The sequence below is a fragment of the Triplophysa rosa genome, linkage group LG22 (assembly GCF_024868665.1).
Source record: "Triplophysa rosa linkage group LG22, Trosa_1v2, whole genome shotgun sequence".
In the NCBI taxonomy this organism is placed as follows: Eukaryota; Metazoa; Chordata; class Actinopteri; order Cypriniformes; family Nemacheilidae; genus Triplophysa; species Triplophysa rosa.
In genome coordinates, this window is record NC_079911.1 from 2,362,748 (window position 1) to 2,381,460 (window position 18,713).

An 18,713-nucleotide genomic window follows, 5' to 3' on the forward strand; every position below is an offset into this window, starting at 1 on the left:
GAATGTTCCACCAGGAAGGAGTTGTGAATGAGAATGAGCGGGAAAGCGATTTACTGCCCTTATGGGAAGGCAGTACAAGATGCCGCTGGTTTGCTGAATGCAGGGATCTTGATGGGGTGTAGGAGTGCAGGAGGGTGTGAAAGTATGTCGGTGCAGATCCAGTGATAGATAGGTAGCCAGTGGAGAGAGATGAAAAGGGGTGTCACATGAGCCATTTTGGGCTTTTGGAAGACGAGGCTTGCTGCTGCTTCCATTTATCACAAGACACCCTCAGCCAAGGGAGGCCCACCGCAGGTTGTTCAGACCTGGGTGTGTGTCTCATTGTTACAAGGTCATCTGGCAGCCTATGCTGTGTCCATCCATCTAAACCACAGCCATTGGCTTCTTCTTTCTGCACCACTGGCCAGTTCTTGATTATCCTCCACTGGACCTGTCCTCTGAGAGTGACCTATTTGTCAACTACGGTGACCTCCGCATTTAACCCATCCAGAGAGTAGTGAACTCATGCACTGCAAGTAGTCACATATACACCAGAAGCAGTTGGCAGCTACCACTGTAGCTCAAGGGCTCGTTACCCGTTGGCCCTGAGAATCGAACCAGCAACCTTCTGGTCCTGCTACCCACAGCGTTAATGCGTGCTCAGTGCCCCCGGTCCCGTGTGGCATACCATTACAACACATTACCAAAATCAATACAACCATACACGCCACCCCATTGGCTATGGTTGTTCTAGCCCCACTGGCTCCGTTATTGCAAGCTCAGTGCCCCCTGTCCCGTATGACATAACATTACAACACATTACCATTACCTTGTCGCAACCATACATGCCACCCCGTTGGCTAAGGCTGTTCTAGCCCCATGGGCACCGTTTATGTATGCTCAGTGCCCCTGGTTCCATTTGGCGTAACATTCCAACTCAAAACACCATTTTATTATGTGGTCACTTGGCAGCCCATTTGCTTCCTTCCGTTTTACCACAGCCAGTGGCTGCTTCTCTCAGCAACAGTGGCAAGTTCTTTGTCTACCGTCTGTTGGGCCTGTCCTCTGATCTTAAGCAGCCTTGTAGTGGAATTGGAAACAAAGCCCCTACAGCTCACTTCCATCGGGAAGCTTATTCTGTCTTTATACCAAATCTTGTATATGATATTTGGTGCTACTAGATCGAATCATTGGTCAAATATGCAAATAAAATTTCAATGCACAAAGTCAGCTCTTCCGTGTAGTAATAAGCGGTTATGAGGGACAGGTACTAATCCGGTTTTAAGGGGGCATTAATAATGAAACCAACTTGAAACAACAGTTCCTATTATACCTGTATTTCATTTGTTTTAGGGGAAAATAATCTAATCACACTCTCAGTCTGTCCTAATTGAATCACCATCTATCAGAACCTTTAGAACAACAGTTAAAGTGTGCAAAAACATAAAACAAATCAAAGTTATGTAATTAACATATCAGTAAAATATGTTTTTTGAAGTGGTTTATGGTACTTCGGTACTTTGGGCAGGCAAAAAAAAGGCTGGCTAGAGAGCCAAATCAGTCACCAGTTCACCAGGGATTCCTGGTGCCCCCAATGGCCAGTCCGGGCCTGAATCCATATCCAACCGAACAGAACAGCTCGGCTTCAAATAATGTACAGAGACCAGTACTGTCACAGTCCCTGTTTGCATCTTCCTTGTCCTGTCTTGTGAACTCTTATTTTGAAAGTCTGGTTCTAATGTTGTTCTGTTCCCTCACATTTCCTCAATGTTCTGTTCCCCTGTTTGTTTCCGTGGACATATGGTAACAGATATGGAGATGGGTGTAGCGAAAATGACTAATTAGTGCATTGTATTCCACTGTGCATTCATAGCCATGCCTGTTCTGAGTTTGGTTGTCAGTCGTTGTTTGTGTCGTGCCTTGTTAGTTGTTTCAATTTAGCAGACTTTAAGTATACCAATTTAGTATAGCAAAAGTACAATCACATGGCATTTTGATTAAGTACATAAATATGTAAATTAATTTGCAGTATACTTAGCATGAAATAAATGTATTTCAAATACATTTTAGTATATTTATTTTTCACTAGGGTAGTACACCCCAAAAACAATATCCAATACAACCACAAGTCGACGGTGGGTGAGGAGAGACCCCCTCATATTATTGTAAAGCGCTTTGGGTGTACAGCAATACACAATAAAGCGCTATATAAATGCCTCATTCATTTGTCATTTGATGTTTTCTACCATGTGCCATATCAAAACACTTCTTCTCACTTGTTCTCATTTGTTTGTTGCCATTTGGACCAAATACTCTTAAAAAGATCTTTGCCATTTGTAAAAGTTTGACAAAACAGCCATCAGGTATGTGATCAGCCCAGGACAAAAAAGAAGGAAGACTGCACGCACCCTCGCCCAACCCCAACCCCCCCCTAAATAGTCTTTAATGTAACTTATTAAATGTAATATGATTAAAAACACTCAACTGTTTGCCAAAAGTAGATCGTTTTCACTTAGCAACACAAAACCATATTATAATTACCAAACTCTGACTGGCAATTTTGGAAATATAAGTTCAAATGTTTATTAGTTTAACAGTCACCTAAACAATATTGAATAAAATAGGTAGATGCTTTGTGCAAATATCTTATGCTATTGTCAGATAAGATGGCATTAACAAATGGCACGTCTTGAATAGTTTATATTAGGCTGGCATTACTTTACATTTTATTGTAATCAGCAATAATTCATCAAACAATAATTGAACACAAAAAGTAAAGAACAGTGCCCTCAAGAGACTACCATACACAGCCACTAGATAGCGCATCTACGTCATTCATACAGCGTTTGTCCGCATGCGGTTTTTGTAAATTTAAATGTATACATTGAATAGAAACTTCGACGCGTTTCGACTTCGGCCATTAGTATAGTTTTAAGTCATTAAATCAAGGAATGGCCTATTTTAGTCTCTGTATATAGATAATATTAAGCATATCACATAGACGTCTCAACTTCCAGACTCGGGATTTTTTGTATACGTTACAAAACGCTGTTCAGTTCCCCACTTAATTAAAAATGACACCACGCACTTTTCTGTTTACCAACAGCTGTGTTTGGCGTTGATTTTTCACGGACTCTCTGGATACATAAAGATAGCTCGCAAAAGTATGTTCTTAATGAAGAGATCGCTCTGGATTTATAAGGAGCGTGTGCATGATGTAGAGAGCGTAGAAAGGATCCTGTTGGCTGGCTATAATGACTCCGCGCACAAACCCAAACCCCCACCCCCCAATCAAGTCACGAATGAAAATAAATCGAATTTATGCAATTTACGCGGGGGATCCCAGCGAGGTCAAAAAATACTGAAATACGAATTTATATGGAAAAATCACATCCCTAAACCATGTTAAAAATGTGCCCCATATCTGTTCAGCCATGGCATGTAAGGCCTTTCATGTGATGCCCAAATGTACTTGCTTTCTTTGAGGGGTCTGAATTTTTTATCTAAAATGTTATGTGAAAAACATAATGACTATGCATAGCCAATGACAATGGATTTTTCCTCTGTCTCTACATTTAAATAGTCTTGTTTCCATATTGTATACAGTATGGCGCAGCGCACTGTAATGACAATAACAATCGCTTGTCACCCTCGAGCTCCACCTGTCCATCTGTTTACGGGGGTATTGTGCCTGTGCGGCATCGCTAGCATGCTCACTGCAGCACGAATGTCTTCAAATTTGCTTTGGAACAGCAGCAGCAGTGTCAGCACATCTAGGTCTGCCAAGATCAAATGCATTGACATGCCATGGCCACTAACATGTTAAAATTTTGAATCTTAGTATCTTAATGAAGAGATTATTTAAGAACTTTTCTTCTTAGACAGTTCAATGTGTAATAAGCAAACTTTAGCATTACAGCGCTGTGTTCTTTTTGTGTTACAATACTGTAATTTATACTGTAGCTTCTGTACCTTCTGTAGTAAATGTTTTATTCTCTTTGTTCTGTTATAAGTGTAAGACAAGCCTCACTAGTTTTCAGCTCTGTGTTTGCGAAGAGTTATCATTCCAAAGGCGAAGTACCAAACTTCAGTGAGGAAACACCATCAGCTACCAAAAGGTATTTCATGTGCTGCTTTTTTGGTTGTTGCACACACATGTTGTAGACACATGTGTAAACTATACCTAATTAGCATTTGCAACACTAAAATCTAAAAATAAGACCAATGACATTTCTGCAGGAAGGTGTTTTTATTTCTCTCTGCTAGTTACAGTATGTTATAAGTGGAATACAAGGCTCACATATATTCAGCTCTGTGTCTTTAAACAGTCATCAGTCCAAAGGCGAAGTACCAAACCTCAGTGAAGATACACCCTCAGCTACCAAAAGGTATTTTATCTGTTTTTATTGTTGCTCACATATAGACTGGGATCTTGGACTATTTAGCACAACATGTGACATTAACATAAAGTTTGTGTTTTCCATATGAGAAATCAGTGCTGAGTCATGGTTTAGATGCTACGGGCATGGTTTCCATTTGCTTTTGACTGAGGCATGTGTAAAAATGAGACTACTGTCTCAAACTGCCTTAAAGTGTCTAGTAATCCTAAGGAGCTTCATTGGCTGGATCAGGTTTAAGTAATGTACCCCTATTTAATAAGGGGTGGATCTAAACTTTGCAGGACACTGGCTCTCCAGGAACTGAGTTTGAGACTTCGCTCACTCGTTCACTCATTCACTATTCAAGTTTTTTTTAGCACTTTTCACAGTTTACACTATTGCAAAGCAGCTTTACATAAGGGCACAATATAAAAACACAAATCACAAAAAGAAAATAAAGTTATATCAAAAATACATTTTAATTTAAATTAAAAAAACATATAAAAATAAATGTGGATTCATTGTTATAGTCTGGAGTTGGTGTCAACTAAAAGTCCTTGCAAGGGCCGGTGTAATTTTTCCGCATGTGTCTTGGTGAGAAAGCAGGATCCGGACTGGAGCTGGCATATCACTAGTAACCTAAGGTGAAAACAAAGCAAAAAGAGAATAATTAGCGTAGCAGCTGTTCATAGCCTATTAATTAGAATCATTATTATATAGAAGAATTAATTATTTATGTATGCTAGGCACACTGAGATGCACTTAGTTAAAACACTTCTATGGCCCCTAAATAGAATGTTTTCAGGATTGTTGGAGAACAAGGGTGCACCTTAAATGTGCCCAAGCTGGTTACCCAGTCCCTGAGCACGGAAGAAGATGCTGTTTCTCGTTGCCATACTTCAGAAATGCCTGCATGTCTTCCTTCAAAAAATCTGAATTTGGTAACATCTCAAGCAGTTCCTTTTTATGGTCTCTGTGGCACGCCTGATACCTGATAAATACATAAATAGATGTCATTTCTCAAATGCCACAAACACCAGCACGCACCAGAAGCATTCCTATAGTGTCAACATGACACCATTACGTCTCGTTCCCTTCTCAGGGAACCTGGTCACATGTGTAATCTGGAACATTTTTAAACTGTCAAGCAATTTTGAGTGACAGTTGGGTTTGTGAAATATTTAACAGTTTCCTTGACTGAGACAATAAAAAAATCCAAGAGCCTCAGCAATAAAATGAAATGTGAAAGATGATTTGAAACAAACCAAATGTATAATAAGACAGTGAAGGTCCATGAGCAAACGTGTTAGTTCATTTCCAATTGCATAAATGTGACAATAATAATGCAGTTTGTTTTTGTAAAACTGTACCCTGTTAGTATTTGCAACACTAAAATCTCTAAATGAGATTGGGAAACTTTTGCACTAACACTTTTTTCTCTGTTCTTTATGTTGTTAGTGAAAGACCAGGCTCACATGTATACAGCTCTGTGGAAAGTCACCATTCCAAAGGTGAAGTACCAAACTTCAGTGAAGAAACACCATCAGCTACCAAAAGGTATTTTATATTTTGAAATTAAAATAATAAGCCAAGTGTAATATTTAAAACATTTTTGTCTGTGTATGGTTCCTTTTTTTTGTTCTAGTAGTGAAAGGCAGAAAGGAACGGTACATATTGGTGCAGAGATTAAACGATGGAGAGATTTAAAATTACATAAGGGAATGAAGAGTGATGTAGAACTGGCAACTTTTCTTTTGAACAGGTGTGTACACAAACACTTTTTTTTAGATCTTTTAGGTAGGATTTTTCACAGTGTTCAGCAATCATGTAGATATGTTTTGAGTTTTAGTCACACATTACCTGAAGTGGGTGTATTGTAGATGACACGTCTTTCCTTTTACCCTAAGGCACCAGCCAAGGAATTTCAATTTGACTGTAGAATAATGATGCAAACATAGCTATTACCGTGTAGTTTATTATCTTAGCTTTTCTGAAAGATTTGTGTGAGATTTTTGCTAAATTTGAGAGCCTCTTCCAAAGAAGACAGTTGTAATAAAATTTAATTTATTTAACAAAATATGTACATAAATAACTATAAAAATCAATAGTATTAACATACTAATGGATAGTAAGAAATAAGAATAGATATAAATCAAGTTCAAAGGATGAAAAATGTGAAAGAGGTGAAATTAGATGCTGGTTTGGTATAGTTATATTATGTTTTCTTATGAAAAGATTAGCTGTTTTGTTCCTGTTATCTAAGGTGGAGACCTTTTTTCCAATTAAACAACAAATGATTTGTTATACTATAGACGGTTTCACCGTCAACAACGTAAACCTTAATGGGCAAGTGCGCTTTTTTAGCTCAAACTTACATTTTGGTAGATTATTTCTGATAACAAGCTAAAGAAATAACCTAAGGATAAAATAAGTTACAGTATACTAAGTAAACATAAGTGTGCCAAGTAAATAACATTAGTTAACAAGTTACAACTATGGCCGTTTCTCAGTTCCAAGAACACAAAGAACAGACTTTTGTCCTTGCTAGTTTGGACTTGGCAAGTTCAGACTCTTTATAACAAATGGAACAGCATAGTACTTGGTGTCACTTAACCGCAGTATCAAACACGTGCAATCCATGTCCTAGTTCATTTAAAAATGAAAAATGAAAAAAAAACAAAGACAAGACCGGAGAGAGCACGTGGCTCCACAATAAATACGTTTGGGTACTGCCACGATCCTGACACAAGACTAGAAAACCTGAACAAGGAAGCAGGATCGTGACAATTTTCATTAAAAAAATATTATTATTTGATTCTGGCAACAAGTGCCTGCTCTGATTATCTTAACTGTTTTTATGTTTATAATAAAATGAAATATTATATAAAACACAACCCTTTGTTGTGAAGTATAAGATGTTTGTAAAATATGAAATATACAAGCAAATAATTTACTCAAAACTACAGACAGAGCTCCAGTACGAAGTTATAGCTGCTCTGTGGGATTTTTAGTGGCCACTAGCGGTGAGTTTGAGAATTGCAACTAATCTTGCAGTCCTCCACTCACCCCTCCATTTCAAAGCATGACGGTGCCTGCCACAATGCAAAACTATTTTTTCTACACTTAGAAGGAAAAAACTTTACTTCTCTCAGAGGTTATGCCCATTTGTAGCTAAAGCTATCAAACAACAGTTCCCTTTCTTTCAGACTCTCAACGTTGTGTCGAACTGACAGATGGGGTTCGTCTTGAGAACCTATCAACTTCTGACTAGTTTAGAAAAGGCCAATGAAATTGGCGAATGAAATTTGCATGCCGGACTCCGCCCCCGGATATCCGGGTATAAAAGGGAGACCAAGGTGACCGCGCAGGCCCTGGGCCGGGCGATGTCCACACTTGTGGTCCAGGAGAGGCACCTCTTGGTCAACCTTGCGCAGATGCGTGACGCCGAGAAAGTCAGCTTTCTCGACGCACCCATCGCACAGGGCGGCTGTTTGGTGACACTGTCGAGGACTTTTCCCAGCAGTTCTCGGCAGTAAAGAAGCAGACGGAGGCGATTAGCCACATCCTACCCCACCGCGACTCGGCCGCCCACCTGCCTTTGAGATCCCGTGCGGCGTCTGCTCCCCAGCAGCCCCGGCCCTCTTCGACGCCGGCTCTGGCTCCCCCGACCCCGGCGGCCCCCCAGAAAAGGACTTTGAGGAGGAGACCACCGCCCCGTCAGCAGCCATCGCGGAAGCAGAAGCGGCCCTGATGGGAAGACCCCATAGAGATTGACACCATCGGGCCCGACCCCAGCCATTACATCGCTGGTCGGTCGATCCGGTATGGTCCCTGCCCCTGCCTCCGGGGGCCTAGCGCCCACTTTCTCACAAAAAGAGTTTCTTCTCTCTCTGGGTGTTTTTCACAGCCTCTGCACGACGGTGTTCGGCAGCCCGACATGGCGTCACGGCGAGACACAATGTCGAGCATACTCTGCAGCCCTCACCACTCTCAAATCGACGCTGCATCGCCAGGCAGGTAAGTCAGCAGAGCCGATCTCCTCCCCGGTGGCCTCCCCACGGCGAGGGATCCACACTGCCAGCCATCGAACCACCCCCCGGGAGGTCGATGAAGCAGATCGTACCCCTAGTCCCGGTCTCAGTCCCTGGGAGCCTGGCTAGAGCTTCCCAAACCGTCACGGTGGCTACGGGATACGATCCGTCTCGGCTACGCGATCCAATTTGCCAGATGCCTGCCCAAGTTTCAGGGCATCCTCTCAACCTCAGTCAGAGGCAAGGATGCTCCCGTGCTTCGGGCCGAGGTTGCCACCTTTCGGGTGAAGGAAGCGATCGAGCTCGTCCCTCTAGCCAAGATGTTCAATGGGTTTTACAGATGTACTTTATCGTCCCCAAGAAAGGCGGGGGGTTACGTCCCATTCTAGATCTGCGTACCCTGAACAGGCACCTACACAAGCTGCCGTTCAGGATGCTCACGTAGAAGCGCATCCTGGTGTCTATCAGATGTCAGGATTGGTTCATGGCAATCGACCTGAAAGACGCATACTTTCATGTCTCGATTCTCCCTCGTCATCGCCCATTCCTACAGTTCGCTTTTGAGGGGCGGGAATATCAGTACAGAGTCCTCCCTTTCAGTCTGTCCCTGTCCCCACGAGTCTTAACGAAGGTCGTGGAAGCCGCCCTTGCTCCCCTCAGGGAGAGAGGTGTGCGGGTACTAAACTATCTTGATGACTGGCTCATTTTGGCACACTCGCGAGATCTGTTGTGTACACACAAGGACCTGGTGCTCCGGCACCTAGATCGTTTGGGACTACAGGTCAACCAGGAAAAGAGCAAGCTCTCCCCTGTGCAGAGCATCTTTTTTCTCGGTATGGAACTCAACTCTGTCTCCATGACAGCGCGACTGACTACTGAGCGCGCACAGTCAGTGTTCAACTGCCTGAACCTTTTCAAGCAGTCAGCGGTCCCCCTGAAACAATTTCAGAGGCTCCTGGGACACATGGCATCCTTGGCGGGGGTGATACCCCTCGGGTTGATGCACATGAGACCGCTTGAACACTGGCTACAGAGTCGAGTTCCCTGGAGAGCGTGGCACACCGGCAGCAGGCGTATGGTCATCACACCTCTCTGCCGACGCACCCTAACCCCATGGTCTTCAATGACCTTTCTACGGACAAGGGTCCCTCTCGGGCAGGTTACGAGGCGCGTCGTGGTGATGACGGACGTCTCCCTGCAGGGTTGGGGTGCTGTGTGCAACGGGCACGCAGTGTCAGGGCGATGGACGGGCCCCCGCCTGCGCTGGCATATCTACTGCCTAGAGTTGTTGGCTGTGCTACTTGCACTGAAGAGGCTACAACCTCTCGTGCAGGACAAGCACGTGCTGGTCCAGTCGGACAGCACAACTGCCGTAGTGTATATCAACCTCCAGGGTGGCATTCGCTCACGGCAGTTAACACAACAGAAGTTGATAAGTTCTCAAGACGAACCCCATCTGTCGGTTCGACACAACGTCGAGAGATCGACAGAAAGGGAACTGAGGTTACATCCGTAACCAAGACGTTTTCACTTACATTGCTAAAGTTGGATTAGTTTACCGGTCCGGCATAAAACAAGCAACTTCGGCATCGCTTTGAAAACATTTGTCTTTCATCAGCGCCTTCCATTTGGGAATAGCTACACTAATGTTTATCCTGGATTTCTGTCATCGTCTGTCCCTACTTTTTCTGGCAGCATTACGTTTGCTCTTCTTTGCTGACAGAGATTCACGCTCTGTCTGCTCTTGTGTACAATATGCATGGTCCTCCATTTGATCAAAACTTCCAACAAAGAACTATCTATTTTTCGAATAAGCCAGACGAGGACTACTACTACTTCTACTACTACTTTTTGCATCTTCAACTTAGTGACGATGCAAGCTACCTTAGAGAGAGGCATTCATGGCACATTATAGTAAGCTGATGGATAAATGAAGAAAAAGCAGAACATTTACCAGGAGTTGCAAAAATACATATTCTGATAATTATATATAAAAGTATATTTTTATGTGAAATACACTATATGCGGTATATATATGGGGAAAGGGCTTCTCCACAGAAAGTGATAAATACATGACAGTTGTTGAAATTGTTGCATGCAGAAACAGGCACGGATGGCCATTTGGAGCTCTCGGTGGGCCAGAGCTCATGTGGGCCAGTACAGCTCAATGTGTCGCGTTTGGAACTCAAACAGACAGAGGGGACTTCCGACTACTGAAACGCTATTGGAAACTGATGGAAGCGGGTTCCCCGACCAGCGGAATGCGATGTAGAACAAACGGTTGGGAAACCTGCGACAAACGCTAGAGGCTGTGGCCTTTAGTCGCCTCGTTAGAGCGCCTGTCTCCCATGCCGGACCGATCGCCGGTTTGAAGCCCGCTCGTCGCGGATGCGAGTAAGGCCGGAACAGTAGCAAACTCGGGAAACTCGTTGTACTCAGGAAAGCCTTTAGAAATGGAGACAAGTGGACTTTTGGACTCGGTCATGAAGGCAGTCTGCGTCACGAATGCGGTATCGTGATCTGAGGACTTTTCCATCTCTTCAAATGCGGTAACTGTCATATTTTAACTAGAACAGTTCTACTTGCATTTAGTTAAAAATGACTCATTCTATTACATTTAGTGGTTTCTGTAATACCGCTTTGGCTTTAACGTATGATTCGCGTAATGACTAATATATATTTTAAGAAATGGAATCGGATCACTTTCTCTCTTGCACCGCCCACTCCCTCATTTCTTCTCACAGCATTGACACCCATTTAGTCCGCATTTTTCAAAACGACAGTGAGGTAAACTGTAGCTGAAGGTACCTTTTTATAATCTGAAGAAAGGTTCTTCAGACGTTAAAGCAGAAATGAACCATTCAATCAAATGTACAATACTTAGTAAACTTACTTTCACTTAAATAAATAAAAAAACATATAACAGATTCGATACATGTAACCATTTAAGAAAAAACGTGATGTTTTGTTATGCCCTTTGGAGCAAGGGCGCCACCATCTTGCAGCGCCACGGCATGTGACATCACCGGGTTGGTTTGCTACATTGCAATATTATCCGAGCAATTGAGCAGTGAGGAAAAACAATCATTTCCTTACTTTTTGAATACGCACTTGTTTTGAAATGGATGAAGACGAACTAGAACGAGCTGATGAGCACATGATCAGTCCTACTGCTTATGCATTTGAGCCAACACGCCAAGGGGACATGGCAATGTATCCGTTATGGGTGGAAGAAGGCTGGTTTGGACTAGGGCCAAGTTATTGTTGTTTTACCCCCTCGTGAGTCTTTGTTTTGTGAATAAATCATTGTTTTGTTATGATCCTGTCTGCACTTAGGTTCTCTGTCCGCACATACCATGACAAAACCAATATATGAACTTAGCATGTACAGTGAGGGAAAAAATATTTGATCCCCTGCTGATTTTGAAAGTTTGCCTGCTTACAAAGAAATGAAGGGTCTATCATTTTTATGGTAGGTTTATTTTAACTGATAGAGACAGAATATAAAAAAATCAGGGGAAAATGTTATTTGATTTTTAAAATATATATATATTTAAACTGATTTGCATTTCAGTCAGTGAAATAAGTATTTGATCCCCTACCAACTAGCAAGAATTCTGGCTCCACAGATTGGTTATGTGCCTATATGGACCGCAGATTAGTCCTGTCACTTTAAGAAAGTACTCCTAAATAGAGCCCTGCATTTCAACCCGGGCCCGGCGGGCCCTGACTTATTTACGCCCCTCGGGCCGGGCTTCGGGCCAATTTTTACGTCATAGCTCACAAGTGGGCTGGGCTTCGGGCTTGTTTTAGGCTTGTCCTCCTTTTTATATATTAGACATTCATTAATATTTTTAATATATATTAGAAATTCAGTAAATAAAGAAAGCGATAAGAAGTTGATGATGATTAATTTAAAACATCGAACACGTTTACATATCACGCTGACACACATTACACATTCTGCTTACGCGCAGTTACGCCCACGTCTTCACACAGGTTTCCCTCGTCCACTATTCACCTCACGTGCAATGGAGAACATAAAGAGAAAAATCGCAAATGGCGAACTTAAAACACAGAAAAACAAAGAGGAAAGCCAAACTTCTGGGCTGTTTTTCTACACGATGTTCTTTAAGAGATTGTTCTTGTGGCTGTCGTTTTCTGTTTGGGATTAGACTTTTTTCATTGGTAATTGTTGCCTAAGTGTAAGGTAAGACAATCTGCATGTTGTTGTTATTATTATTATTTTAAATTGTTTCGATTTTACATGTTTTCGTTTGTTTTCAGCACGTTGTTTGCCGTTGCGAGCACCTCAGTTTATAAAAAGTGCCCTTTTACTGTTGTGGTGATAATAAACGTTTAAACTAACATTGTGATATGCTTAAATTGAGTTTTTTTTCTTTATTTAAAAAAATCTTTGGATTTTATTGCAGGCAAGCCAAGTGTTGATTTGATAGACTAAATTGATCAAACGTAGTGAACTCACCATTCGCCGCTAGCCGCTTGGTCGTCTATTTAAAAAACAAAAAGTTTAATGTACCAAACAAAAAATGCTCCAAATTTTTTTACAAATTAACTTAATAAAGGAAAAAATATATATAACTACTTTGCTATTAAAAACAACAAATGGAACTATTTTAATGGCTGCAACAGTAGTATTGGCTGTGTAATGGGATTTAAAAAAAAAAAAATCGGGCTCTAGGCGGGCTCATGCCGAATTCTGATAAGCTTGTCGGGCAGGGCCGGGCTCGGGCCTGAGTGTCTCGGGCCAGGGCCGGGCTAGGGCCTGGATTTAAGGCCCGTGCAGGGCTCTACTCCTAAATCAGCTTGTTATGTATATAAAAGATGCCTGCCAACAAAATCTGTATCTTCCATTCAACATCTCCACCACCATGGTCAAGACCAAATAGGTTTTAAAGGATGTCAGGGACAAGATTGTAGACCTGCACAAACCTTGAATAGGCTACAGACAGAAGCTTGGTGAGAAGGAGACAACTGTTGGTGCGATTATTTGGAAATAGAAGAAATACAAAATAACTATCAAATGCCCTTGGTCTGGAGCTCCCTGCAAGATTTCCCCAATGGAGTAAAGATGATCATGAGAAAGGTTAAAGATCAGCCCAGAACTACACGGAAGAAGCTTGTTAATGATTTCAAAACAGTTGGGACCACAGTTAGTAAGCAAACCATTAGTAACACGCTATGCCGCAATAGATTGAAATCATGAGCACCCGCAGGGTCCTCCTGCCCAAGAAGGCCCGCCTGGCTCGTCTTAAGTTTGACAATGAACATAAAAATGATTCAGAAAAGGCTTTGGCGAAAGTGCTGGCAATGCTGTGAGACAAAAATTGACTCCTGTTTTTGGAGGGAGAGAAATGCTGACTATGACCCCAAGAACAGCATCCCTACAGAGACGCACAGTGTTGGAAACATTATGTTTCAGGGCTTTTTATCTCCGCTACGGATGACTTCACCGCAATGAGAGGCTGAGGGACAGGCCCATGTACCGTAAAATCTTGGACGAGAACCTCCTCCCCTTAACTAGATCACTGAAGATGGGTCGTGGATGATCCTTTAACATGACAAAGACCCAAAACATATTGCCAAGACAACCAAAGAGTGGCTTAAGGAGAAGTACATTAAATGTCCTAGCTAGCCAGTCTCTAGACCCTAGTCCTATAGAACATATGTGAAGGAGGCAAAAACTCCAATTTACTGAGTGACAGCCAAGAACCCTTAAAGATTGACAGAGGAGTGGAGTAAAATGTATCCTGACACATGTGCAAACCTGGTGACCAACTATCAGAAATGTCTTACCTCTGTGCTTGCCAACAAGGGTTTCTCCACCAAGTACGAAGTTCTTTTTTCTCGGGGATCAAATACTTATTTCTCTGACTGAAATGCAAATCAATTTATAACCTTTATATAAAAAAATTTCCCTTGATTTTTTTAAATATTTCTGTCTCTATCAGTTAAAATAAACCTATCATAAAAATTATACACCCTTCATTTCTTTGTAAGCAGGCAAACTTACAAAATCAGCAGGGGATCAAATAATTATTTCCCGCACTGTATTCTAATTGTCTACGAACATATTAAGGTAATGTTTTGATTTAATACAGTAAAATTATTACTTAAAGCTTTTTTAACTGACCACAGATTTGAACTGTAAACACATACATTGTCACCTAAACAACTCTTAAAATGACATTTTGTGATAACAAATTCATTTCGAGAAATATAGCTGTCAAATGTCCACACAAGTCACCTCCCAATGCACCCTCTATAAAAGGGGGGAGCAAGGACACATTCGGGTATTTTAACTATTCTTGACAAGATGTGAACTTTGAATTGTAACAGTACTTGGGCTGCTACTGATGACGTTTAACAAGTCCACAAGAACACAAGTACAGACAAGTACGCATATTGAGAAACGGCCTAGCCAGTATTATTTTGGATTGCCAGTAGAAGAACCAGGGACAGACTGGCCGTCTGGAGCACTGGGAGTTTTCCTGGTGGGACGCTTCTCATGTGAGCAGCCTCGGGCAGCGTTAACGTCCAATGTGTATGCACAAATGCGGTGCAGACACAGGAGTCACTGTTCACAATGCATGTGTGTTGAGCAGACGCAGGAGCCTGCGTTCTACGTCATCACCACATGTATGCGTTTGTGTACTCTTTTGGGTGCACGTTGGAGACTGACGCGGATGTCAGGAATTTGTTGAATAAAGTCGGTTTTTTTTGGTGCACAAAAAGTATCTTCGTCGCTTAATACAGATAAGGTTGAACCACTGGAGTGACTTGTCAACCATGTCACTTTCTGCACTTTGAATGTCGGTTACGTTGCTGTCAATGGGGGAGTCAGAAAGCTCCTGGACCTCATCAAGAGCCAGATTGACTAAACCGGGCAAAATAGCCTGAGAGATCAATTTCAAAAAAGTGCAGATGGCAGTGGACATTTTTGTGGGTGATATACTATCAAGGCACACATAAAAAAGGTGCAATATCTCATTCCTGTAATGACCAATGCAATCTACCGAGAGCAGCGCAAATCAGTGCAGGATTTAAGACATGCTTTTTTGGGGCGGTAAATAAAGTGCAAATACAAGTACAACGACGAGGGCAAACCTTAGTAGATCGCTTTGCATGTTTCATTTAAATACTCTTCTCCCAAAAAGTTTGCTTCTGAAGAGGAAACTCCTACAAATGCATATGCAATTAGGCCAGTTGCAAAAACAGTTGTTGTGTCTGTGCATTTCTATTAAGCACCACACAGAAATGTTGCAAAATTTTGTGTGGATCAGAAAATGTTTGTTCTCACCTTAACTGAGCATGTGCCCATGCTCCACACTGCAAAATTTATTGTAAACTTTTTTTTCTCTTTTCCCAAAATATTTTGAATTCTTATAATATTGTCTAAAAATTTCAGCCACAACAGGGTTCAGAATGAGAAAACAGACACATCACACCTACATATACAAAGGCACCGCAAGAATTTCAGAAACTACCTCTTCTGGATCTTCCAGGTAGGACAAACATTTCTTAATTGTTTAATTTAATTTCACTACAAATACATTTTTATGTTAAAGTTTTAATGAAAACTATAAAAAAAATGTTTTTAGCTTATGATGTAGATATTCTGACAAAATGGCTTTTAAGGGTAAAGCTAGATTCGACAAAAACATTGAAATACCGTAACGTTTCAAAGATACCACTTTTTTTAAAAACTTATTTATATCGCAGTCCCTATTAATTGTGTATATAATCATTTATAAGTGATATATATATTGGCCAACAAAGGCTTGAAGTGAAAAATACTTTGTATTCAGGCATGCATAATTATTAAGTAGGATTTCTTTTAGAATCAGAATCAGAAGAGCTTTATTGCCAAGTGTGCTGCACGCACAAGGAATTTTCTTTGGTGTTGGAAGCTTCTAGTACAGACATTCAACACAATGACAATACAATAAAATAAGATTTACAGTCTAAAAGATTCTAAAATATGCATATATAAAATAAAGACTATTTTACAGAAAATGGGGGATATAGCATATAAGAGGCATTGTACAGGGTAGTATATAGTAGAATATACATATTAACAGATTATATGTACACTTGTGCAAATGGATAATGTAGTAAGTAGAGGTAGTGTTATATACATGTATAAATAAAATGTAGATATGATAAGGCACTATAGTGCACACTATATGAGTAGTGGAAGTGGAATATTGCTCTTAAGGAGCAGTTATCTGTTTAGGAGGGAGATTGCCTGGGGGAAGAAGCTGCTTCTGTGTCTGGAAGTCCTGGTGTTTGGTGCTCTATAGCGCCAGCCAGATGGCAACAGTTCAAAAAGTTTGTGTGCTGGGTGTGTGGAGTCAATGATGATTTTTCTTGCCCTGTTTTTCACTCTGGAATCGTACAGGTCCTGAAGTGTGGGCAGAGGAGCACCAATAATTTTCTCAGCACTACGAACTGTCCGTTGTAGTCTTCGTAGGTCTGATTTGGTGGCCGAACCATACCAAACAGTAATTGAAGTGCACAGAACAGATTCGATGACCACTGAGTAGAACTGGGTCAGTAGCTCCTGTGGTAGGTTGAACTTCCTCAATTGACGGAGGAAGTATAACCTCTGCTGGGCCTTCTTTACAATGTAGTCTATGTGGGACTCCCACTTCAGGTCCTGAGAGGTGGTGGAGCCCAGGAACCTGAATGACTCCACAGTATCCACAGTGCTGTCCAGGATGGTGAGGGGGGGGAAGTGATGGAGGGTTCCTTCTGAAATCCACTATCATCTCCATTGTCTTGAATTGTCTTGAATGCATTCAGCTCTAGGTTGTTTTGACTACACCAGGCAGCCAGCTGAGCAACCTCCTTTCTGTATGCAGATTCATCACCGTCTTGAATAAGGCCAATGACTGTGGTGTCATCTTCAAACTTCAGGAGTTTGACAGAAGGGTCTGTAGAGGTGCATTCGTTTGTTTAGAGTGAAAATAGCAGTGGATAAAGAACACATCCTTGAGGAGCTCCGGTGCTGATGGTACATGTGCTGGATTTAAATTTTCCCAACCTCACTAGCTGCTGCCTGTTCGACAGGAAGTTAATAATCCACTGACAGGTAGAGGTTGGCTCAGAGAGCTGGGTAAGCTTGGGCAGAAGGAGGTCCGGGATAATAGTGTTGAAGGCCGAGCTGAAGTCTACAAACAGGATCCTGACATAAGTCCCTGGTCTGTCTAGGTGTTGTAGGATGTAATGCAGTCCCATGTTTACTCCATCATCCACAGACCTGTTTGCTCGGTAAGCAAACTGGAGGGGATCAAGAAGTGGTCTGGTGATGTCCTTCAGGTGGGCCAGTACAAGTCTCTCAAATGACTTCATGACCACAGATGTTAAAGTAACAGGCCTGTAGTCATTTAGTCCAGAGATGTTGGGTTTCTTCTGTACAGGGATGATGTTGGAGCATTTAAAGCATGAAGGGACTTCACACTGCTCCAAAGATCTGTTAAAAATATTAGGAAAGATGGGCGACAGCTGCTCCGCACAGACTTTCCGGCAGGAGGGTGAGACATTGTCTGGGCCTGGTGCTTTTCTGATCTTTTGTTTGCGGAAAAGCTGGCACACATCCTCTTCGCAGATCTTAAGTGCAGGTTGAGTGTCAAGAGGAGGTGTTAATGGTATAGCAGAGATAGGGTCAGGGTGGGTGTGGAGGGTGAGACTCTGCATTTCAAAACGACAATAGAAGTCGTTCAGGTCGTCAGCCAGTCGTTGATTACCCACAGACTGAGGGGATGATGGCTTGTAGTTGGTAATGTCTTTCAGGCCTTTCCACACTGATGCAGGGTCGTTGTCTGAAAACTTGTTCTTCAGCTTTTCAGAGTAGCTTCTCTTAGCTGCTCTTATCTCCTTAGTCAGTGTGTTTTTGACCTGATTATACAAAACTTTGTCACCACTTCTGTAAGCATCTTCTTTGGCCTGACGAAGCTGTCTCAGTTTCATTGTAAACCATGGTTTGTCATTGTTGTATGTTAAGTGAGTCCTGGTGGGAATACACATGTCCTCACAGAAGCTGATGTAGGATGTCACTGTGTCAGTTAACTCATCCAGATCAGTGGCTGCAGCTTCAAATACACTCCAATCCGTGCAGTCCAAACGCTTGCAAGGCCATCTCTGTTTCGCTGCTCCATCTCTTTGCTGTTTTTGCTACAGGCTTAGCAGATTTAAGCGTCTGTCTGTAGGTCGGAAGAAGATGAACCAGGCAATGATCAGAGAGACCCAGAGCTGCTCTGGGAACAGAGTGGTATGCATCCCGTATTGTGGTGTAACAGTG

The 18,713-nt window shown here is 42.0% G+C and overlaps 1 protein-coding gene across 6 annotated transcripts in view; it reads left to right on the plus strand.

Moving 5' to 3' along the window:
• Positions 1-3,995: 3,995 nt before the first annotated feature.
• Positions 3,996-18,713, plus strand: part of LOC130546308 (protein NLRC3-like) — a 43,141-nt gene continuing 28,423 nt past the window's right edge. For 4 of the 6 annotated variants that reach the window (XM_057321496.1, XM_057321493.1, XM_057321497.1 and 1 more), the window contains exons 1-5: positions 3,996-4,097; positions 4,290-4,367; positions 5,817-5,915; positions 6,004-6,120; positions 15,819-15,915. In XM_057321496.1, the coding sequence (XP_057177479.1) occupies positions 6,080-6,120; positions 15,819-15,915 (138 nt within the window). In that variant the 5' untranslated portion in view covers positions 3,996-4,097; positions 4,290-4,367; positions 5,817-5,915; positions 6,004-6,079. The remainder of the gene's footprint in view (positions 4,098-4,289; positions 4,368-5,816; positions 5,916-6,003; positions 6,121-15,818; positions 15,916-18,713) is intronic. The other 2 variants (XM_057321495.1, XM_057321494.1) reach the window with 2 other exon arrangements.